Raw genomic sequence first — 25,179 nt, forward strand, 5'->3', positions numbered from 1 at the left:
AGGCCACAACAATCCTCAGTTCCATCATACAGCACACTGGTATGCTGTGATCAATTTTAGGATTTGTGGCAAAAATGTTAGTAGTAATCACTTTTGTATTTTCATTGCAAAAAAATACATATATAAATGCTGCCAGTTTAGACTGTGCTTTGCGGTAATCCCTGTGAAAAGCACTTTAGAGATAAATATATACGGGGGGCGCCTGGGTGACTCAGTCGGTTCAGCATCCGACTTCGGCTCAGGTCATGATCTCATGGTCCGTGAGTTCGAGCCCCACGTTGGGCTCTGTGCTGACAGCTCAGAGCCTGGAGCCTGCTTCGGATTCTTTGTCTCCCTCTCTCTGACCCTCCCCATTCATGCTCTGTCTCCCCGTGGCTCAAAAATAAATAAATGTTAAAAAAAAAAATTAAAAAAAAAAAAAGAAAGAAAGAAATATATACACCACTGACTCTGCAACCGGACCTTGGTAGGAATCCATGCTTCGAAACAAAGTTGCTACACGTTAAGTATTCACAGAAAAGGGTGTTTATTGGAGTCCTGTTTGAAGTGGCAAAAAATCTTTAAACAACCTGCATGGAATACTGTACCACGATTAAATAGAACAGGATCCATATCTGATCTGGAAGGAAGTTCAGGGTGTACTGCTGGGTGAGCACAGTAAGCTGCAGACAAACTGGTGTGTGAGGATTCTGTACTTATTTACCAGCAAACAACCCAGAATACCTTGCATGTGTGTGTTTATGCTTCTAAGATTACACAGACACGTGCCAGATAAGGGGACACAGGCAGGATGGGAGGAAGAAAGACGAAAAAAGAGGTGATAGAAGAAGTTTATTTATCCATCAGTGTTTTCTTGGTATAATTTTACTCAAGTTAATGAACACATTTTCACAAATTTTGGAAGGGCTTTTGGAGAAACAATAATGACTTTTTAAAGTTTATTTTGAAAGAGAGCAAGGGCAGGTGAGCGAGTGGGAGAGGGGCAGAGAGAAGGAGAGACAGACTCCCAAGCAGGCTCTGTGCTGATGGTGCAGAGCCCGATGGGGGGGCCCAAACTTAAACTGTGAGACAATGACCTGAACGGAGATCAAGAGTCAGAAGCTTAACTGTACCACCAAGGCACCCCACAAATGATAATAAATAAAAACTATTTAAAAAGAAGCAGTCCACAGACTCTCCCTGTGAATTCACTTACTTACACTCAGATATGCTTTCCTGGAGAAGACAGAACAGCAGAGTTGTATGAAGCTGTGCATAACCCAAATCCTCCAAGGGTTCTGGAGTATTCTTGTGGCTCCTTGCCATGCACCACAATTGGCATAAGGGTTGCAGTGGAAAGAACATGGGGAACCACTAGGCCATGAGCAACAGAACCACAGACATTTTTGGCTTAGGGGAATAATACTGAAAGCAGTGTTGTAGGAATAATCTGGCAGTACTGATGCTGAACGCTTGAGAAGGGAGAAGAACAAGAAAGCAACTAAGAGACTATTGAGGTGATAACAGTTCAAACTAAGGGATGGCCAGATTTGTGTTCTGTTGTGTTGGCTTTTCAAAGTTTATTTATTTGGGCGGGGAGGGGGGGCAAAGAGAGGGGGAGAGAGAGAATCCCAAGCCAGACTCCATCCCACAAATTAACCGACTGAGCCACCCACCCAGGTGCCCCTGTTGTGCTGACTTCTTGGGGAACACAAACTTAAATTTCTTCCTCGTTTCCCGCCTTCGTGTCTTACCCCAACCCAGTCTTAGGGTCTCTGTGGTCTCAGAATTATATTTATTATCCATTTCAATATGTTAATCTAAATTCCAGAAACTGATTGGGCTCTCCAATATAGGGTTTATTCTTTTAAACAAGAAAATTACAAACTAATCACCAGCTCTGTTGTTCCATTTAGGGTTTCACAGATTCTCTTTGACTTCTCAGAATGTTTACATAATTGCAAGATGGGCTTCAACAACAGTTTCTCGTGTTTAGGATACTCTGTTCTCTCTCCTGTACCACAGCTGACTTGACAGCAAGAACTACTCTGTCCCCACCCAGATTTAAACCTGCTGCCTCCTAATTCTCAAGCTATTCATTCACTATCTTTTGTGGCTGCTCTCTTTGGATGCCTTCCAGAGCCCTGTCCTTGGTCCTCCTCTCTTTTTTTCCTAAACCCTGAAGCTGTTCATTCTTAAATGACCTCATCTGATTTTCCAGCTTTAGCTAATAGTACTTACCTTGCATTTTCTCTTTCCTGTGACTGTCTTGACCATATTAGGCTGAACTCTCCTACAACTCTTAGAAGGGATAACTAACTCATCTTACTAACGTTTTGAATGGCTGAAATATACTACAGGTAGAAGTCAAAACTATACACACAATAAGTCAAATCTAAAACATAAATACGCTGGAGAAATGGAATTTAGAATTCAAGCAAAAATAAAGTACCTTTCAGAGTAGTCAGTAATTACACACACTCACATGAAAAATGGGCAAATCAGTTTCTTGCCTGACTTTCCAGATGATCAACACAAACATGTATGCTAGATATCTGCTGGAATAATCCCAATTCTTATACAACTGAAAAACATAAAGAGGACAGCTTCTGCTATAAATGGTTACTATCTTGGGGTACCTGGGTGACTCAGTTGGTTAAGGTTCCGACTTCAGCTCAGGTCATGATCTCAGGGCTCATGAGTTCGAGCCCCAAGTCGGGCTCTGTGCTGACAGCTCAGAGCCTGGAGCCTGCTTTGGATTCTGTCTGTATGTCTCTCTCTCTCTCTCTCCCCAAAGTAAATAAAATAAACATTAAAAAAATTTTAAAGGTTACAATCTTGAACAAGATAAATAAAACAAAACTAAGCCTCAAACTTTATTGCCAAGCTTTGGCTACCCTCAATTGTTCAATTGTAAATGTACCAGAGTTTTAAGAAACTATGAAAAGCAGTGCATTTCAAAGTCATAAAACAAATTTATAGGATGTCAACAATTAAAAACACATTTGCTTAGTGTACTCTGACTCTGTGTATACAAAAACACATGTCCATCTTAAAATCAATTTCCTCTTTGGAGGGGATAACGTGTACAATTCCTTTTAGTGATACTCACTGTCTGCTGATGCTTCCTTTTCTCTGCAAAGACAGAGGTGCATTCCATCACCACACATCATCTTGGTATATGTGTCAATTTTGTTTATTTATATATTTAACACGTATTTGCTGAGGACTTACTATGTGCTAGACGCTCTTCTACTTGCTGGGATACAGGAGTAAGCAAGACAGACATTATCACTGCTCTCCTGGAGCTTACATTCTAGCAGGTGAGCGGACAAGACACAATCCGTCTCATATGGAAGGGAAGGAAACTGTGTGTGAAAGATGCTACTATTTCAGATAGAGCAGTCAGGTGGTGTCCTATGGAGTTGACATTTAAGTGGAGACCTAAATAAAGCGAGGGTATGAATGTGATAAATGACCGAAATAAATGTCCACATGCACAGATGTTCGCTGCTGCTTGTCAGCTGGAAGGATCTTAGAGGTAAGTAAACCGCCCAGTCCACTCATCTTCAAGACCTCCTGTCCCAGAACATGCCTTTGCAGTTCCTCCCTTTAACACCATGTGGCTAGGCTGCTTATTTAGGATTTCCCAGTGCTCATACAGAGACACCCGGGCCCAGAAATTTAACCGGATGCTGGAAGTGGGATGGAGAACTTTCATTTTCTTTTTCCATGGGTTTCTGAATTCTAAATTTTCCTCCACCTTCATTTACTGTTTTCTCATTTAACTATGTCTGTGGTAGCTCCAAAGCACTGTGTATACAGTTCTGTTAAATGACATTACCAATTAAAGGGTCACTCATGCCTCATGTATGAAATTAGAGATTGTTTCACCTACTTTTCTTACCTTCCTTTTAAGAATACTTATTATATTTAAAATCTAGTACCCATAAACTTCACAGACACCAAACCTTAGTAACTGCTTAGTAGTAAGAAATATTTTTTTACCTAATAGGAAAACAGAATGTAACAGGATGGTTATAAAAGGTATATACCCTATTATGAATTCCACTGCATAGATCTTTACAAATTCAAAGGCTGGGACCTATTCCAATCTTAGCATTTTGTAAATAACAAACACCGCTAAATTTAGAAAATAGTGACAACCAAAATTTACTTAACTTTTTAAAGTACTTTCACTTCAGGGGGCACCTGGGTGGCTCAACTGGTTAAGCGTCTGCCTTCTGCTCGGGTCATGATCTCATGGTTCCTGAGTTTGAGCCCCGCATCAGGCTCTGTGCTGATAGCTCAGAGCCTGAAACCTGCTTTGGATCCTGTGTCTCCCTCTCTCTCTTTCCCACCCCTGCTTGCACTCTGTCTCTCTTGGTCTCTCAAAAATGAATAAAAGTTAAAAAAATTTTTTTTTTAAAAAAGTACTTTTACTCCAAGCAGGACATTTCTTTTTAGATTATAAGGAATAAGAGATAATATGTAAATTAGTATGTGAATCTTACATTGGAGTTTTAACTCTCTGTTGAACTCTTTTATGGGTGTAAATAACTGTAGTGTACTTGGAGTTGTTCTTGCCATAATGATCGTCAAGTAGTTAATTCCTTGATACACTGAGGACTAGAATGAGAAATTAAACCTTTGGGGAGATGAGCAATTACATGTAGGAACTTACATTTATTTTATATTTCCTGTCATCAAATTCCCTTCAACTCCAAGGGAAAGAAAGGTACCTTATTTGAACATAAATATGAAAAAATCAGGCTTACAGGTGAGTAATATTTTTTTTTTGTACTATGTCAAGAAAAGAGAACATAGAAGCTGTTAGAATAGAACAGAAGAGAATATAGAAGGCTCTTGAATAGCTTAAAGAAAACAAATCTTAACTGTAAAGAAAACAAAACACCTTAACCACAGAGCACCATCCACTTCAGACTGGTCATTTGGGAAGCTAGGCATTTATTCCAGGGATATTTGAGACACATTTAAACATCTATAGAAATACCTACATGGGTTCTTTTAAATAACCTCAATGAAAACAAATGTTATAATGTGAGAGAAGATTAAATTTCTAAATTTCTGGAAATACTGAAATCGTTTGGAATCACATAAATAAGGTAAAAGGTAAATGATCAAGTTAACGAATAAATACATCTTCTGATTAAGAAAGAACATTCAGGCATTACCATACTGTAATGAGTCCAGTTTTCCTTTATGGCTTACAAGGTGCATCTGAAGGCAATTTCAAAAGGGGAATAATACATACGCTCTTCAAAGGTAGAAGCTTACAAATACAACATTCATTTTGGTTTTCTGTTAAAAAAAAAAAATCAATCTATTTTATAGTCACACTTTGTCCTTAACACAACTCAGCTGGATTCCAAATGACAAATTCCACATAAAGTTCTAATTAAATTTTTTAATGTTTCCCTTAAAAAAAGCTGCCTATGAACTTAAGTTATATTTTACACTGGTATGTTTACCATTTCAAACTGCCATTTAACTTGTCTCTGTACTTGGTTCTTTGTGATATAAAAAAAGTTAATTATAACTTTGGTTTAATTCATCAAATTTGTTTGTTTTACCACTTGATCAATAAAGAGTTATTAACTGTAGTCAAGTTGAGTTACATAATCCAAATTTATGCACTTAGGATAAACTCTGGTATTCAATATAGTCAGAAACTCTTTTCACACAGCTTTGCTAAATAAATGTGAAAAAAATTAATGCTAATAACTTCATTCTCATTTTCAGGAAAATTAAAGTTTCTTAATGAAATTTTAATGTATCTTCACATGCTTGATTTTACAAGAATACCAGACAATAAAATATCAAGGGGGCATTCTACCATTTATTAATAAAAACCTAACAATGTCGCTGAGGTTATCAATATGCTATTAAATTTAAATGACCTATCTAATTAACAAAATGCACTGACAAGCTAACAAAAAAACAAAATTAAAACTAAAAATAATAATAATGTAAATACAATTATCTTGGCTCTTGAAAGCTTTAAATACAGGAGTCCTTATGAAATTGGGATCCATGACCCTTTAAGGATCTCACACAGTAGACACTGTAAAAGTCTTAGAGCCTGATGAATAGGAAATACCAACACAGGCACAGATGTCCTCATGTACTTAGCCAATGAGGGTCATGCTGGTTTGAGCTCAGGAGACTTGGCAGAGCTTTAAAAATCCTCCCTTGAATTTTTATAGTACTTTTTAATTTTCAAAGTAAACATCCACACACAAATCCTGTCAGGCAAAAATGCTGGGTGTTCTTACTGTTTTACAGAAGCTGAAACTGTGACAGAAAGCTGTAAATGACTACACAAATACATACAGGAGAGCAGAGGCTTGATCCCATTTCTCCTATATATATTGTTTAAAGAGTCACAGATGACAAATAAAAACTCCTAAAGACCCATGGGAAATTTCTTACACAGTATTAAACATTCCCCTTCAGATGAGTATTAAGTTTTTCTGACTATTCTTTTCTCTCTCAATGTCTCATTTTCCCACCTGTAAAATTAAGTTAATAACACCGATCTTCCACGCTACATAGATAATGGCACAGTCAGTAATTTAATACAGAAACTACAATTACAAACCTCCACGGGTTGCTCAGAGGTTTAAATGAGATGAACGTATATGAAGCCCTTAGCATGGTGCTGCCACATCATCCATGCTCATCACCGATGGCAGAGAAGAGAGTTAAAAAATAGTTAAGAATATGGATAGTGTACATTTTTTCAAAGCCGAGCTAGGTGATTCACAGCAACTCTTATAAAACACCTGGCTAATCTGTATTAAGTGTCACGTCTCTAGAACTAGAGACCGGATGTTAAGAGAAGCCTGCGAGGGAACTCAGACAACTGAGAATTAGGATAGTCCTCCCAGCAACACAACTATTTCTGCGATGTATCTCTAGACATTTCCTATGGGTCTCATTTCCTCATCTGGAAAAAAAAGAGTGTGGGAGCAGATGAGCTCTCAAGAGCCTTTAAGCTCTAATCTAAAATCACTGTACCCAACACATACAACAAGCTCGGAGAACTCAAGAGCCCCACCTTTCTAGCACAACCGACAACAGTACTAACACAGTATTTTCTCTTCACCACCACTGACATTATTTCTTACAAAAATACCAAATCCAGGTCCATTTTTCGTCTTGTACATGACAGTGAACACAAAAAATCAAATGACCAAATTTAGTGCACTATTCCCTACCCACGGTGATCGGTTAAGAGGAATGTAGAATTTTAGAAACAGAAACACACACACGCATGTTATGAAAATAATTCATATATAATTATAGGGAAAGTACTTTGACTCCACAATATCTAATCACTAGAGGTCAAAGACTGGCTCTGCTCAGCCTCAGAATTCAAGTCTTCTCATTCTAAGTCTAGTTCTTTTCCATGATTTCTAACACTAAATAATGCAATCAAATTGAAAGGAATTTGAGTGTTTTTTTTTAAGCCACAAAAATGCAATTTAAGTCATCTTAAAATTAAAGAAGCCCTAATCCCCAATAATTACAAAACAAAACAACAGAACATGAAAACAACAATAACAAAGTCTGTCCATAACAAACTGGTAGAGCTTTAATGTTCGACATGTGATGACCACAAGGTCACAAGTCACTGCATTGCCCCAATAGCATGAAATAATAAATCATGAACTAGATGCCATTTCACAACAGCTTTAAAAAGTTGGCTATCAAATATGTTTTCAGAATAGCCAGTTAAATACTATGGATAATTACGAAAACAACTAGAATAGAGGCTCTATTTATTATAAACACGGACAAAAGGTAACATTTATTGCAACAAACTGTATGTTATAAATATGGCATACTCAAGTTGAATGCCAAAACGTTAATTATAAAAATAAAATTTCCTGGGGCACCTGGGTTGCTCAGTCCAGTAAGCATCTGACTCTTGATTTCGGCTCTGGTCATGATCTCACAGTTCATTAGTTTGAACCCCTAATAGCGCAGAGCCTGCTTGAGATTCTTCCTCTCCCTCTCTCTCTCTGCCCCCCCCCCTACTCTCTTGCTCTCTCTCAAAATAAATAAACTTAAAAAATAAAACTTCATGTAAGACAATAGTGCTAAATAAACATCTGCAACTAATCATCATTAAACCTTTCTCTTACCATATATACATAGACATGTGTGTATATATTTGGTGCCTTATACCATGAACTTTTAAAAGAATTCTAAAATAAAGAGGTACTCTGCCTAAATTTACTGCATTATTAAACACTATCAATCTTATAATATTTTGAAACTGGCTCAAAAAGTATTTGAAAGCACTAAAAATTAATATTTGAGTTACTCTGGAAAAGTATGTTTAAAATATGCAGCTCTACCAAGATAACATATTAATATTTAAATTAGCCAAGAAATAAAATTAGGGGATGACACACTTCCATTCAAAATAATTAGCTTTAAGGACTATATTTGCAATATAAATAGTTTAAATGACTATCTAGCAATTGCAAAACCCCATAATTTATTCTATCTATGTACTGTTGAATAAGAATTTAATTTCCTCAATATTCCAGCAGAAAAACACACAGCCCCTGAAAGTACATTACTAAAACAAAGGGTTGCATCCCTTATCAGATGACAGTGAATGTAAAAGTGTACTAGTAAATACAAAGTGGTTTCATCAACCTAAGATCATCATTATTTCAACTCTATTGTAGTAACTAGATTTTCATTGATTAAAGAGATTAAATAAAAACGGGACAAATGTGGACTTCATCTTACCTGGAATAATGTAAATGGAACTAAAATGTCTACTCCATACCTTTTTTTTTTTTTTTTTTTTTTTTTTTTGGTAATAAAGCACAGCAAAAGACAACAAAGTAACCCTTAAAGAGTTAGGGCTATATTGCTATACTTGGCTCCAGAGTTCTACCTCAAATAAAAGAAGCTAAATTGTAATTCTGATTACTGCCCTCCCTTGTACATAAACACAACCCCAGATTTCTCTTTTTTAGTCCTCTGAATTTCATGACAATTGATACAAACTTCTGGTTTTCAAAATCGTTCCTGATACTTCTAAACTTAGCCTCCACATTCCACACTTCTTCTGATCCTCCCTCTCCTGCCCTCCCCACCCCACCCCACCCCCAACCCCATTAATTCACAAACTCCATGGGAAATCCTGCATTCAAGGGACATTTGTGAGGACAGTTAGGAATAAAGTCAACAGCGTATATTTTCTAAAATATACACCTTAATGTGTGAAATGAAGGTAAAAATCACCATTAAAAGTCACATTCTAATCCAGTTCAGCATAGAAATGATCACACACAATTCAAAGGGAAAATGGACCTTTTCTTTCTTTAAATGAATAAACCAGAAGAAAAGAGCAGCTGGATCTCTGAAACTACAGAGACAAGGAAAGCAGGGGCTTTTAAACTCTTCTGTAAGATTCAATAATCAGGAATTTGTATTTTTTCGTTTACAGTTTAGTTCAACAAAATACTTCTTGAAAACTCTTATGCAACACACTTCACCAATATATGTTTTACAGGACCCAGAAATATGGAAGCAGGTGTCCATTAATTTGCCCAATACCTGTAAATACTACGTTGTACAATTACCAGGGTGCTAATTAAAATTAAAATTAGGTGTAATCTTTTAAAGTGAGAAAAAATATGTTTTAAGAAATATGCCCCAGACTTACGGTAAATCTAATGTAAATTAAGATTTCCTAACAACTAGGCTACTTCAATCACCTGCAGGCCAGAGTGGATTAAGACTTATATAACCAACCAATTAATACAGATGCTCTTTCACATTAGGTACTCATACTAAAATAAACCCTTTTGATCCAATCTCTCCACTAAAATCTCAAAAGGCCCCTACAGTAATCTCCACCCACATACGAATTTCATTTTTAATACAATTTGCACTTAACCTACATTTATGCAAGGTATGTTTTAGAGGAAGTTTTTCATAAAACGTATAAACATTCAATGATGTATTTCAAGGTGTTTGACTCAAATATCTGTTACAGCCATAGACAAAACCAAAACAGCATCACAATACAAATTATGTCAGCAATTGTACAAATATAATGGAATGGCCGAAGAAACATCATAAGAAGTTATTTCAATAAAACCTCACCACATGCTAATCACACATTTCTGTATCTGAGGCCTTCCACACTAAACTGACACACCTGAATACACAGTGTGTTTTATCTTTTTCTTTTACTAAGACAGCCATAACAAAGTACAGCGCTAAAAAAAAAAAAAAAAAAAGAAAAAGATATTTATCATAAAGCTAAAAATAAATATGTAAACACCTAAAGCAAATCTCCTTTAACGTACAGGAATCAAATTCTATGAGTAAATATTGGAAATATTAAACCCAAAAAAGTCCAGAACTTTCATAAGGAGAAGAAAAACAGAAGATAGGAAGTAAACCAAGTATCCATTAAAAAAGGAATAAATCATAACCAAAACAAAATCTCTTCCTTATGTCCCTTCTCTGAGAAAACATGCAGCATGGCGTTCATAGGAAAAAAAGAGAAAGGGGCAGAATTTGCTTCACTCAACCTGTGCACAGATCTTCAATATCATTATGTAAATACAACTGGACGCAGATGCAATTAAAAGAGATGTTACAATCTACATAAATTTTCGGAGCTTTGTAAATTAGAGCCCTAAATTGTCCCCAAGCCTGAGTTTACAAATTAATCCTCCATCATTCTCTCTCTTCAATAATCTTAACCCTCAAAAAAACGGTCAACTTTTTAACACTCAAGTTTCAACATAATCCCAATAAAAACTCTAATTCCACCTATAACCATTCACTCCCCTCCCTCTCTTCAGAAGTTTCACCATTAATGTGTAAGTGAAACAATGCTGAAAATCAAATTATGCAGAAATGTGTTTTCATCAGCATTACAAGTGTATGCTCAATTTGTCTAATTTCAGTATGTAAGAAGCGATTTCAGTTAGTAACGCTAGTTTGTTTTACTTAAAGAGTATCTTTGAATGCCACTAGGTTTTCTTCTGTTCCACTATCATTGAAGGAACGTAATTCTTAAAAAGAAAATACTTGATTGACTACGCTCAGTCAGGACAATCATAATTTTACAAACAAATGTGAACTGGATATTAAACTATGTTGACACATTAGGAGTGACCGCCCCTGGCAAAACAGAGTATAAAACATATTTTTTAAAGCATTTTGAGAGAAAGCAATTTTAAGTGACATCTTAAAAAGTCAATTTATGCTTTTTTTTTTTTTTAATTAAAAAGGAATGCAAGTCAAGTTATTCGTGGCATACAGCATTTTTATACCTAAAGTCAGAAAGTCAGGATTCACTACAATTGTGATCTCAACCTGTTCATCACTTGGGTCACTGCTCACAGTTTGGCCAGAACCATGTAACATATAGAGGAGAGAAAGCAACCAATTTTAGTTATATCAGGGCTGTTGTTTGCAAACAATAGACTAATTCAGTGATGGTGAGAAAAGAAACATTGTTTGAATTTACTTGGAAGAAGCTTTGTTCTGGGTAATCACAGTTCCCTGTGTTAAGTTAATGCCGTAAGGTATAAAGTTTTCAAGTGTTAGCCAATTATCCTGTATATGACACCTTTTCATTAGGACACAAACTACTGGTTGTAATTACAAATCACACACCAGCATAAAAATAATCATTTCAATGGTTATTAAAGAATCTCAAAAGAACCACATCATCACTCCTTTGCTAATCGCCATAAGGTTGTCATGAGGCTCAAATTAAAAATAAGTGAAGGCACTTTACATGTCATAAATTCCTATAAAAGGCATTAAAATGATATTTAATGATTTAAAGTCACCTATGTTCATCTAAGACTTCTGCTCCAGACCCCAGAGTTTACAAGGCTTAATGAAAATTCACTATTAATGAAAAATCGGTAAGTCTTGTTCTATGTTTTTTTACAGTAAGAAAAATGAAAACAGTACTGTGGTAATTGCTAGAACAAAATGCATTAATAATCCCCAAGAGTTTCCTAAGATATATTATGCTTCTTTGTACAATTACATTTTATAATTCAGTAATAGTTTCCTACAGATAACTTAGTCAAATCAACAGCACTCTTTAAGACAACCAAGCACCCGAATCATTACATTGCCAAAATTTTGATACTGAAAAATTTAAAACACAGCATGTCTTTTAACATTTAGACACAACTAACGCATTAAGAAATATCTCAAATTTCCTTACTGAAAACCTGTTAAGCCTTCCATTCAGAATGACAACAAAAAGTTGAAGTGGTATTCTAAAGGAAAGATTATTTACATAATAGATTAGTAGGCAGTTTACATGAAGGCATACAAGAACCAAGTGAGCCTCTCTCTTAAAGGAATAGAACCTAGCCTAAATCTAGGTCTGAATTTTTTCCCCAACGAGAAAACCTTCCTCCTTCAAGAGGATAGAAAAGAGACAAACACCATTGTTAAGATAGATCTTTAACAGAAAAAGTGTTTTAAAGAGAGTTTTAAATAAAATCTTCAATGACTAATTAGGAACAAAGAAAACCACCAACATTAAAAAAACAAAAAACAAAACAAAAAACCTTGAAAGGCTCATGTCCAAGTAAATCACTGTCTACTCTGCCTTTCACACAAAACAAAACAAAACACACCACTGATTAATCAACCCCGTGTCTCTACAATCACATTCTTGTATTTCCTTCACACCTAAAATGTGACATACAATCTGAATTGGGGACAGGGATACAGGATAGAGACCTTAGCCCCTATCAATAGATCCATCTCAGTTTAGAACGTTTTCCTGTTAATTTCATTTTAAGAGACCTTTTTGAGGTCAAAAGGAAATGTCAGTGTACTTATAAATGTCTGAGGAAAAAAGGGGAACAAATCAAATGACAGGTGAGAATTGAAGCCATCAGGTGTTTCTTTGAGAACTTGGAGGAACTCTCTGGAAAGGGAGGTTTTGTTTTGCACCATTTTGGCACCAATTCCTTTCTTAAAAAGGCTGAACAGCAGTCCCACCTCTAGGGCTATGGTCAGGTACACTGCTCACTGCTTTAGCAATCTCCAAACTCAAATTCCTCCACAGAAGCTTCAGTCTGGAGAAAAGGCTCATTGTTAAATCTTCTAATTTTAACCCTTAGATCTCCTCAAGCTACTATTTTACAAGTGTACAAACCCAGAGCACAACTTCTGATTTTGTGAAATATCAAGGGTACATTTTACTCTAACATAACAGCGTACTTCAAAGCACACAGAAATATTACATATGAAAGCCCTCTTAAGTTTATGTAATTTTTACTTAAGATACCTGTTAATGAGCAAAATTATTTAGAATTTTTTAAATAAAATCTTCCACTACCGGCCAGTGGGATACTGAATGCCATTACTTCAAAGAAAACTTGAAATGCTTATATACAGATACGTCACTTAGGCATGATTGAAAGACCACCTACTTTCAAAGGACCACTTAAAATTTAGTCACACGAAAAAAGCACAGGAGTCGTTGGAAGACAAACACAAATTGTTGAATATTGAAGTCTATCCATCCATCTTACGTCCATTCCGAAGAGACAGAAAACCATCTGGCTTACCTTGAATAGCCATTAGAAAACACCGATCGGCCAGGGAAGTTCAAAGTCCCCAAGGAAGCCAAGTTGTCATCTCCAGATGCTTGACACCTATTCCAATTTTCTGAACCAACAGGAATTGGTGGAATGACATTGAAAATAGGCTTCTGATCCTGTTGTTGCGAAAGGGATGCTGTATTCATGTCATAGTGGTACATCTGGCCCCCAGAGGTACTCACGCCATGAACAGAAATGGCAGACACTTTATTACCAATTATATTTGCCCCAGAAAAGCTTGCCTGACAATAAACTGGGCCCAGTTTCTCCTGCTTAATTACCCCAGGGGTGCAGAGTTCAATGAAATCTTCTTTTTCTGTTTTCACTTGGGGCAGTGACACACTGTTGGGGCTTGATAAGATCAGATCTCCATTATCCTTAATTTTAGGTTTAGTGTCCGGTAAAACGAGAGGCTTACAGTCCTCATTCGAGTTCCCTTCCAAAAGGAATGGATCATCCTCTCCTGCCAAAGGAGAAAGCAAACAGTTTTCATCTATCAAGAGGTCTGATCTCCAAGGACTCTCACTTGTCTCTTTATCTGGGGACCCAGAAGAAAATTCCAAATCCTGGAGTTTTTTCCTCCAAATGTCAAAGGTGCTTTGGTCTGTGGTATACAACTTCACATTGCCCCCGTTGGTGCCAGTTTGGCCCTTCAAATTTTGCTGTTCTGAAGAGACATCAGAGAGTGTTTTTGGAAACTCCTCTGTGGGGGCAGCAGCAACAGCAACGGTCGCTGAGCTCTTGGGGTTCTCGGGAACACTGGTCGACCTATTGAGGTTTGCGATGCTTTCTTCCAGAAGCTGAAAGTCTGTTTCCCCAGAGGAAAGGCTGATTTGGCCCTGCTGTGGGAATCCCAGCTCATTTCCCATTACTTTTGTTTCTGTCTCTCCCATATACAGTCCCATTGACAGCGAAACTGCCTTGGACAGATCCGGCTGCTGTGCATTGCTTCCTGAGCCTTTTGGAAAATCCACCAAAAGTCTTTGTTGCTTGGAGTCTGACTGAGAAACAGCAGCCAGTGACGGTGAAGATGCAGAAACCTTCACAGAAGCTCCTCCCCTTAGGGTTTTATAGAAGTCCATCACATTTCCCCTCTCCCGACCAAGCACACTGCTAGAGATTTCTTCTTTACTGGGGGGGGTTAATGATTCCTTGGAGTCCATCAGAGAATATCATCAGCTACCAAGGGGAAAAAAGAAAAAAAAAAGAAAGAAAGGTGGGGGAGACATAATAAGCTATAAAGTCACATTATCTCAGTGATCTGATTAGTAAGAGCCAGTTAAATGAACCTTTTAGTTAACTCCGACTCTTAACTCCTTGTTTAAAGTAGCTTCTGTCTTCCAGAGTAAAAAATCCGCATCCCCTGCCCCCATTCAGTGTGGCACATTTAAAAGCTCAATGCAATTCAATTGCACAGCGGAGGGCAAAATTGTATCAAACTAAGCTTGGCTATTCATCCTGCCACTCACAGAACTGTAACTTTGTTAATCACAGACATTATAACTCATTACATCTGATTATCCTAAAGGTTCAAACTGATGTCAAAGTATTTAATTTAAAAAGAGTATGATCATTAAAATTCCTACTTCCTTTCAATCAGTCAAGGCTGTTTGCTTTTCTGAGAACCCATACACATAAAATTTGGTAATTACTATGTTAGAATTCTCTCTCAAATCGCTCCCAAACTGGCCTCCTACCTGCTAGTCACACATCCAAACCTTTCAGTACAATCTAGGATGAACCACGCACATTTAAAAAACAAAAAAACAAAAAAACAAAAAAAAAAAGCAATGATGATCTGCTCATCTTCCAATACCATAAAAAGGACACATATATTTAACCCATATTTCTTACTAAATGTGTCTGTTTCAAAGTGCCTGCCTTCTTCAAATTTTGGACACAGGAAATGAAACATGTTCTATACAGGCCAACTAAAATTTGGATTTTAAAAAGCAAAAGAAAGTGCAGCAGCTTCTCGCTACAAGTTTAGCTTACTTAAAAACAAATATAACTCTCTCAACCCTTACAAAACAATAGACTCCTAATGAAGCTTTTTTTCAAAATTGCTTAAGACCTTCAGTAGGAAACACTATTTTATCCCTAAATTAAGATTTTTTCCCTTTCCATATAAAGAGGTACTGAAACAGAAAAAGCAACTGTGAAATCACGTTCATATAAACGCAAATAAAATAATACCCAATGAAATGCTCAGAATAATTTTCTCGTGTTCTAAACCTTCACCAATCCCAATTCGGAAGCTGTTCTCGAGAGTCTTGGGTTGCTAGTATATTGTTTCTCATCAGGATGTTATTAACAGGCAGCCCAAGACTTTGATAAGTAGATCTGGGACATTACAGTCAGATCCTATGCAATGGAAGGAAACTTCTGCTGTGCGGAGAGACCTTAAGCATAAACTTCAATGGCCCTCACGGGAAGTGCAGTGTGATGTAGGTGGAGACGGGGCTGGGGACCTGCCCCTACACATCTTGAGGGTAAACTGCTCATCTCCCCGCCCCTCCGCCGTGTTTCTCGGATAAGGATCTGTAAACACAAGGTATCAAATGGAGCCTAATGAATTTCCACGCGGCTTTGACAGCTGCCTTCCAACTCGAAACCAAAACAATACTTCAAAAAAAACCGAAACAATCCCTCAAACCACTTTATCCCCCAGTTTAAATTGAAAGTAACTGTCACATTCACCGGCCTTAATGAACCGTGGCAAGGGGTCTTAAGTGGTATTACAAGGAGGCAGTTACCAAGCCTGCAGCCCCAAACGTCAAACTAGCGCTTGACCACAGAAGGATTCCGGCTAGGGAAGGTCTTTTTCTAAAAGGGGCCACTTAGAAGCGTCAGGCGCGCAATGATGCCAAGCCCTGAAGAACAAACCCTCTCCTGGGGGAGAAAAAAAGTGCAAGGGTAAAAGAAATGTGTCCAGACCTGTTGAGTCCTTTCTCCGACACGCCCACTTCTACCAGAAAACGCCAGCCCTGGCCGAAGTCTCCAAGTTGCAGGCTGTCAGCCCCCTGCGTGTGTACACTCACACACACACGCTCTCTCTCTGCGCGCGCGCGCGCACACGCGCGCACGCACACACACACACACACACACATCCCTGCGCGCCCTCCAGAAAGGAGACGCACTGGAGCCTCGACAGAAACCCTGATCGCGCTCGGGCGCACTAGGGTGGAGTGGAAGTATTCGGTCGAGGAGCATTCAGACCCGGCTCGGTGTTCACCGTAAAAAAAGAAAAAAGAAGAAGAAAAGAAAAAAAAAGGGAAAATGACGGGTGTTTGGGCAGCCCCCTGGGAGGGCACGGAGGGGGGACTTGGGGCGCCGGGAGTGGAGAAGCCAGAATTCCGCGCCCGGAAAGCGGAGCACTGCAAGCCGGGGCAGCTCGGAGAGGCTCCGCTCGCACCGAGCTCAGGTTCCTCCCCCTTCAGCCCGACCCAGGCACGGCGGCCGAGGGAGAGGAAGAGGCCAGCGCTGTCACCCGCACGCTGCCCTTTCGTCACCGTCACCCGGCCCTCGCCAGCCTCCACCCCCACTCCCCGAGGCTAATAAAAGTTTGCAGGCTCCCGCCGCGGCCCCCGAGCCGGCCTCGCGTCCCCGGCCCGCACCTCGGGGGAGCGAGCCCCGGCCCTTCCCCACCTCTTACCTCTGGAAGAGGCGCTGCTCACCCGCCACCGTCCGCAGCTCCCACCGCAGCCGAGATAAACAACTTAGCGTGTGAAAGCAGGAGGAGCAGGAGGGAGAGATTTTTTTTTTCTTCTAAAAAAAGGAAGTAAACAGCCGCCCCCTTCTCCATGGGGGGGAGGGGAGAGCCCCTATTTGAGAAAGTCTCCCATTTCCCGGCTGACAAGCCAGCCCCCCGCCCCGTGCCAGTCCCCGCGAGCCGGGCTCCCAGGCGCGCGTCCTCAGTCCCGGCGCCCTGCCGCTTCGGCCGCTCCGGCTGTGGCGTCTCCTTCCACCCACTAGAATCCGTCCCCGACGGGCGGGCAGTGACTCGGGCTCCAGTCACAGACTCGAGCTCGCAAAATGGAGGAGGAGGCGGAGGAGGAGGGGAGGGAGCGCGGACACGCGAAAGGGCCGCCCGGCCGCGGCGAGCGAGCGGGACCGATCGGGGGGCGGGCGGAGGCGGCGCCACGGCGCGCACACACTCGCACACACACGCGCTCCCACTCCACCCCCGGCCGCTCCCCGCCCGAGGGGCCGCGAGGCGGCGGGGAACGGTGCAACCTGTTGGCGAAGCTCGGCAACTGCAGGGGCGGCCGCAGCCCCCGCCCCCACGCCCTCCGCGCTGGCCCCCGCCACCCCGGCCCCGACGGCGCCTGAACGCCCCCGACCCCCGGCATTGCCCCGACCCTAGCGGCCGGCCGCCGCCCCCCCTCCCCGAGCGCGCGGGACTTCTCGCGCCCCCACCCCCCGAGAAAAGGGAGAGGCGGCGGCAGCGGCCAACCTGGTCTCTCTAGGGCGCGCTTGGGAGGGAAGCCGAGTTTCTCTAGTTTCTCTTCTCGATGCCTCCTTCCCGCCCCCGCCCAGCTCCGCGACTCCCGACCCACTCCGGAGCGGGCCCAGTCCCCCGGCGGCAAGAGCCGTCAGCGCCCCTGCGGGTGACAGCGGGCTGTCTGGGGCGGGAGGGGGGGGGCCGCCGGGGCGCGGCCCGCAGCAGGGCCGCGGGAGTGGTCCGCGCCGCCGTCTCGGAGCCGAGTTGCGCGAAGTGTGTCACTTAGCACGGGGCTTACGAGGGTTGCAAGGAAACGGTGCCGCAGCGTCTCGGCCGCGCTCGGGCCGGACAGCCAGACACGCCCTCTGGGGAGGCTTAAGGAAGGGAGGGCAGAGGACGGGGTCGGTGCGTACATACTCTCGACTCGGAGGTAGTCGCGTGCCGGCAGGTCCCCCACCGCTGCATCGTCTGGGCGGCCCCGTCTGCAGCCGCCGCCGCCGTCGCGCTCTCCCACCGGGAGAGAAGTTGCAAAGCAGAACCCACCCTCCCCCGCGCTCCGACCGTCCCCCACCCTCTTCCCCGAGTCTGCGAGGCGGCGGCGGCGGCGGCAGAAGGAGGAGCCGCCTGCCAAGTTCAACCCCCACCCCTCCCTCCCTGCTAGCGCGCTCACACTTGAAGGAAGTTGCACGCCAAATGCAAAACCTCCGGCGTGCTGAATTTCTTTGCACTTTTTATTATTATTTTTAAGGAAAGCAGGGGGTGGCAGGCCTAAAAGCAAGTTGCAAGCGAAACAGTAAGTTGCTTGCAAAGTACGCCCTCCCTCCCCCGCAAACTCCTGACCTCTCCTTCTACCCCCTCCAGGACCAGTGTCCAAGTTTCCCCTGAAGGCCCCTCACCCGAATATTGACATTTGCTGCACTCCACTCAGTGCGTCGCCCACCCTTTCGTGTGCACGGGACCCCTACCCCTCCAAACAAAACAAAACACACGCAGCTTTAAAATGTCAGCATTTAACTCCCTCCAGCTGTTCCCGTTGCGCGCCTCCCCCTCAGTCCGAGGGAAACACGTGGCCTGTCCCCAAGGAGAGGGGCGTGGGGCTAGGGGAGTCCGCGCGGGAGACGCCCGCCCCAGCCCCCTGCCCCAGCTCGCCGCGTCCGAAGGGCTTGGGCTTTGCCCGGACCGAACTTCCTACCTTGTGCGACACATATTATGATTTTTGTGACTCGGGGAAAGGTTGTGCTGTGTTGCTTTAGGGTTTGGGGCGGTAACTTTTGCGCCCCCACAGGTGACAGCGCTTGCCAGCTCCTGACGGGGGCGGAGGCTGCCGCAGCTCCACCTAATCCCTGCCCCGGCGCTCGGCAGCAGCCACTCACTCCTCAGGCAGCGCTCAGACGCTATCCGTGGCCACCTCTGCTCTGACTTCTTGAAGAGGATTGGGGAAACGCGGGCCGGAAGCCGCTCCCCGCCATCTTGGTAAAGGACGGTGACGCCTGCCCGGCCTCGCGTCCACCATCTTGGCAAAGGTTCTAGATCGCGGGCTCCGGAAGAAGCCCTTTCTGTGTTCTGAAGGGTAGAAACTGCCCCATGTGTTGTCCGTCGTGAAAGGAGAGAACTAAACATTTTAGTTACTCGCTTGTTCGGAGACGACCTACTCGGGCCGCCTGCAGACCATTCTCAGGCCGCCATCTTGGAAAAGAAAGAGCTGCCCTCTGCCTCAGAAAAGGGGACCAAAACCTTTGCCAACACAGAGCCCTGAGCAACCCAGTTGTTAACAGAACCCCCTTATGTATCTAGAAGAGATGACTCCTCTTTTCTTTTCCCTTGGCGCAAGTCAGCTGGAGGGAGGCCCTTGCCTTGGGTGCTCAAAGGGGACACAGAATTTACCTCAAGAACGCTACTTTGCCTACTTGGAGAGTTTTTCCACCTTAGAAGCCCCAGTTACTAAAATCAAGGTTCTTGCATGGATTGGTCCCCAAATCAACAGTTTCATGGGGAAAAAAAATCCAATTCCCAAATTTAATATCGTATGCGTATTTTAAAAGTGGGTTCAACAACTCATACCAATATGATTATCCTAATACATCACTTAAAAGTTATGCTAGGAATTGTATATATGAATACCTTATAAAAATATAATAATTTGCATATATATGTAAAGAGACAGTAACAGATACCTAATAGAAAACTTCTCCCCACTACATAAACCTATCTCGATTGAATCTCTGCTCTAAGATAACAATCCACTTCATCTCTTACCTCTTTAAATTCGGGTTAGGTATTATGTTTTTAAATAATACTTGACTGTACAGGAGTCCCCTTTAAGTTTCTCCCCACTCATTTTGTCTGCAGGTCCAGCAGATCATCTTGAAATGGAAAAGGACATTGTTTTAGGTTAAACATTGTTACTGAAAACCCTTTCAATTGGGCAAAAGGGTGAAATTTTCAGTGGTTTAAATATGTCTGTTAATTTTGTAATTTCATGGAAAAAATTCCACATCCTTTAGCCTTTCACATTCATCTGAAAGCATGCATAAACTGTAGATTAACCTAGTGTCTGTCATGGTTAGAATTGTTAAGCTTTGTGGCTAATGTTTATTGACCATTCTGTGCATCTTTTTTTTTTTTTTAAATCATTCCCATTGAAATAATCCAAACCTCACTTCCAGATTACTCTTCCAGAACATAATTACATCATGCCATGTTCCTGCTCAAGTATCTACAATAATTCCCTTCCATTGTATAGAGATCCCAACTCCCATTTTGAGATTTAAGACCATTAGCTTTCACCTGCCCATTTCTTGAAGGCAAAGCCTCTTAGCTGATGCAACTGGACTCATATTTAATTAAACTAAAAATTCAGTTAAAGCAGAGGAATTATTTTTTAAAATCATACTTGCAAATGTGAAGTTTTAAAACCTAAAACTGAAAATTTATGTCGTACTTCTGTGAAAGCTTTTGTGAGCCCACTGACTGGAGTTCCCTGTCTTCATTTGTGTATAAAATGTTCCCACATTGCATCAGTACAGCCCAGCAGTTACAAGCAGACTGGCTGGCTGACCTCCACCACTATGAGGAATATAACCTTAGGCAAGCTAATTCTTCGTGCCCCAGTTTCCATCATTGGTAAAATGGGGATGATAATAATACTAACCCAAGTTACTAGAAACATCAAATGAGTTTCAAGTATGTGAAGTGCTTAGACAAATTCCTGGGACATATTAAGTGTTTAATCAGCAGCAGTCATTTATATATGTATATATATATATATATATATATTACTATTTTCTCCAGTTTCCAAATTGGAGCAAGAAATTAAAAGTACTTACAAATATATGTGAGTGTAGATTTCTAAATTTGTATGATTTAGCCCCCCTGACCTCACCCCAATCTGTTAAAATTGGCTTGCATACACCTGATTTGACAGTGATTGTTTATATAGCATCTTTCCATTTAGATTTTCTAGAACAACTACTTTTTTAATCCTAGTTCATCATTTAATGAATTATCTAAATTAACTAATTATAATAACAAGTGCAAATGGAATAAATATGTTTTGGGGGAAAAAAACAGAAGGAGCCGGTGTAAACGTATAGGTTAACTGGAGGGAGCAGAAGTGTGGGGAGTACAAGAAGTAACCTTGGCTCCAGTGTTCAGCATTCCCTAGGCATCAGTCAGTATGTTTTCCAGGGAGAATGGAGGACTTGAATTAGTTGAGATGAATGCATTGAGTAGTGTCAATTAAGAGGAATCCATCCTGTTGAAGAAAGGGCATGGCATATACAACATCCATTCCCACCTCTATCATTGTTTATCACATATATTTCCTTTTACATAAGGATACCTCCTACAGCCCATGAGTCTTTGTCATGGCTCTATTTTCCATCTATTCTGTCTCTTCTCTCCCACCCAACACACACACGCACACACACACACATACACACACACTTTAACTCTATAATAGTAAATGTAAATTGGCATCAAATAAATACTTATCACATTTATGTGTATTAATAATTTTGAATATGATTATTGCATACGTTAATTTTATATTAAGGCAACACAAGCAACTTTTGTGGGTTGTCAGAACTTTAAAAAATTGTTTCGGCAGCTATCATAGCTATTAGATGCTTCTTTACGATAATATCTTGACTTTTCGTACAATAATAGTTCTATTCTTGTTTAACTTTGTGAGGTAAGAGGTACAAGAGAAAACTCAGCTAAGCTTTAAATGTCCCATCTCTTTCTGCCTCAGTATTTGCATTTTACACCAGACATGTCTGTTATAAACAATTCGCACTTAGTACAGCAAGTTCTTAATCATAATGAATTCCACTTTGGTACTTCTCTTTGTAATTGGAATTAACATTCCCACATGAACTGGGAAATGCTAAATTGTTACCAGCATCCCTGGTGTTTTGCTGCTTCTCATAATGCTTTCAATGATTTCATCATAAGCAACCTAAAATATCACAATTTGTGCTCATAGGCATGGCATGCTCTGTGGGTGTCCTGTTAAATCTATATTCTTTATGCTGACAGAACTTAGTTTGAGTAGTACCTGATTCAAGAATGAGGTAAATATTGGCAGATAAATGAGGGAGATGTTGAAATAAGCAAGAACCTCATGTTTTTCGAGTTTGGAGACATTAGATCAAGCACAGTGAATGATTGTAACAAATATTATGTACTTTGTTTTGCATTTGTGGCATTTGTGGCTGGCCATTATGTCATTAGCTTTCTTCCTCTTCTGATTTAATCTCCTTTTCTGTCCCATGTTCCTTTGGTAGAGGTTGTTTCAATCTGCTCCATTTCTAGGTGGAATCCATCAGTGAATTTTTGAGAACCTACATTTCCATTTTGGTGCTTACACGTTATTTATTTATTAGGTCATGCTGGGTTATGTTTTGTTTTTAAGCTAATTCAGAAATAGTGGAGTTTAAAAGATCAAAACACCCTTGGTATAAGAATCCCTTAACAAGATATGAATGTATTTGATATCAGACTCTGGAGTGTTACAAAAGACATTTGTTACATTTTTAGAAAACTTTATCTTGGTATTATTCAATTAAATTTTCTCTAGCCCCCTGTTTAATTTTCAATATAAGACCTGGGTTTGAACTCCTGTTTTGCCACTTAACTGAATGAGCTGGGGCCAGTCATTTGCTCCTTTGTTTTTCTATCTGTACAGGAAGGATAATAATATCTACCCTACCTATCATCTCACAGGAAATCTGTAAGGCTCAAATGGAATGATGCATACAAAAAGGGGTTTTTAAACATAAAGTTTGGTTCAGAAAACAGGCAGAGACTTGTAGAATTTTTGCATCATCAGTTCATCACAACAAAAATGATTACTAATTTTATTGAGAAATTGTCATTGCCTCTCACATTCCCCAGACAATCTGTGCAATGGGCAGCTTAAAAGTTTAAGTAGAGGAGTGACAATTCAGTAGAGAGCTGGCCCAGCTGCATGAGCTTGCAAGAGGCGACTTAAATTTTCAGGAATTTTTCAGTCACTTGTCCTAGCCAACATTAAAAACTAAACTATTTATAAACTTACAGTTAAATAAAATATTCGAAAAATGAAGGTAACAAATGCTTAAAACTTCCTTTTGTAATTATTTGACTACATTTTGCTACTATGATTTAAAGTTATCTCCCTCTGTTCTTTAAAATGAATGTACTATATAGTGATAGGATACAGCATATCTCATCCAACTCTGCATTTGGAAATGTTCTTTTGATAGTTTGCGATCAACCATGGTGGAGTATTTACACTACAGAAATGGGAAAACTACAAATCAGAGCTCGATTTATTTTGTTGATTGTCTAAGCTTAAGAAACTGATAGGAAAAATTTTAATAATAAAGGTTAAATTTTGAAAGTGTGAAAAATGCAAAAAATTAAAGAAATATTTTTCTAGAAGTTGCAAACTGTTACCTGATCAACAAAGTAGTCTCTCCCATCGTGCACAAACGAGTATTGTCCCCATATACATCTTTGTTGTTTCTCTTTCATCTTGCTTGTTAATGTAAAAAACATCAACCGGCATTCATGTTTGAGCTTCAGTGTCTGGAATGACTTCTTTGTTGAACTGGATTTTAATAAAATATTTATTTATGGTCTGCTTTTGCCAAACATGGTTGAATTCCAACTGTGGGTTCACAATGGCTGCGAGAGTTTGGCAAAAGTCGCCGAAATCATTCTGTGAAAATCAGTGGGCAATATAGAATTTATGATAGTGTCACCTCTTTTTTTTTTTTTTTTTTTTGGTAAATTGTGTGTTACACATCTTTTCTATCAGCAAAATGTGTAATGTATAGACACATAGATACGCCCATACTCCCTCCCGCCCCTTGCCTGGATAGCAGTTGTTAAACATTTATCCGTGTGCTAATGGACATAGTTTACTATTTGTAAAGATCACTCTGCAATGTGGAGCCTGGGTGGTAGGAGCTCAGAGAGGAGGCAGGGAGAACAGTGAGGAGGCAGGTGCATAGGTCCAGAGAAAGAGGGCGATTCGTACTGGGTGGTGACAGTGGAGGTGAGAAGCTAGGATCCATGGGATAGCGGGAGCATTTGGAGGCCAAAGGCAGGCAAACCAGTCATTCAGTAGCTCTGCGGAAGTCCTGCCCCCTGCCCTGTTAAAGGAAGGCCATGTGGTGAAGACTAGGAAGCCTCAAGGGTTGAAGGAAGGGAGTACATAGAAAGCCATACCTGAGAAAAGGAGCTGGGTGCTGGATGTAGAAGGAGGAAAGGAAAGAGAGGCAGTTCCAGCATTTAAGTAAATATCTTTGAAGCACATAGAGAAAGTTAGGCTTGATTGCCTTACAGAGGGAGTGGGGAGGGGAAACCCCAAAAGACAGTAACATGTCATAACTGGAACTCACAGACTCAGAAGTTTTCTTACTTATCTAGACATTATATGAAGATTTTTGCCTACATAGCGGGATTATTTGTTCATCCCAATGCCTTGATCCTATCCCAGTGTTCGGTAGACTTTTTTTTTTTCTTAGCATATGTCCATTTTAATCACAAAACTCTCACCCAGTCACCCTGTGCTGCACAGACAGTGCTGCCTCTTTTAGGCTTCTGATGACCTTG

General features: G+C 40.7%; 1 protein-coding gene across 8 annotated transcripts in view; it reads right to left on the minus strand.

The window, feature by feature from the left end:
* Window positions 1-25,179, minus strand: part of NR3C1 (nuclear receptor subfamily 3 group C member 1) — a 162,435-nt gene that overhangs the window by 98,058 nt on the left and 39,198 nt on the right. For 2 of the 8 annotated variants that reach the window (XM_053222543.1, XM_053222531.1), the window contains exons 1-2: window positions 18,493-18,629; window positions 13,599-14,810 (exon numbers count right to left, since the gene is read on the minus strand). In XM_053222543.1, coding sequence (XP_053078518.1) covers window positions 13,599-14,794 — 1,196 coding nt within the window. In that variant the 5' untranslated portion in view covers window positions 14,795-14,810; window positions 18,493-18,629. Of the gene's footprint in view, window positions 1-13,598; window positions 14,811-16,568; window positions 16,750-17,286; window positions 17,729-18,087; window positions 18,225-18,492; window positions 18,630-19,267; window positions 19,421-25,179 lie in introns of those variants that run through there. The other 6 variants (XM_027042531.2, XM_053222528.1, XM_053222534.1 and 3 more) reach the window with 5 other exon arrangements.

Source organism: Acinonyx jubatus, chromosome A1 (genome assembly GCF_027475565.1).
Source record: "Acinonyx jubatus isolate Ajub_Pintada_27869175 chromosome A1, VMU_Ajub_asm_v1.0, whole genome shotgun sequence".
Taxonomy (NCBI): Eukaryota; Metazoa; Chordata; class Mammalia; order Carnivora; family Felidae; genus Acinonyx; species Acinonyx jubatus.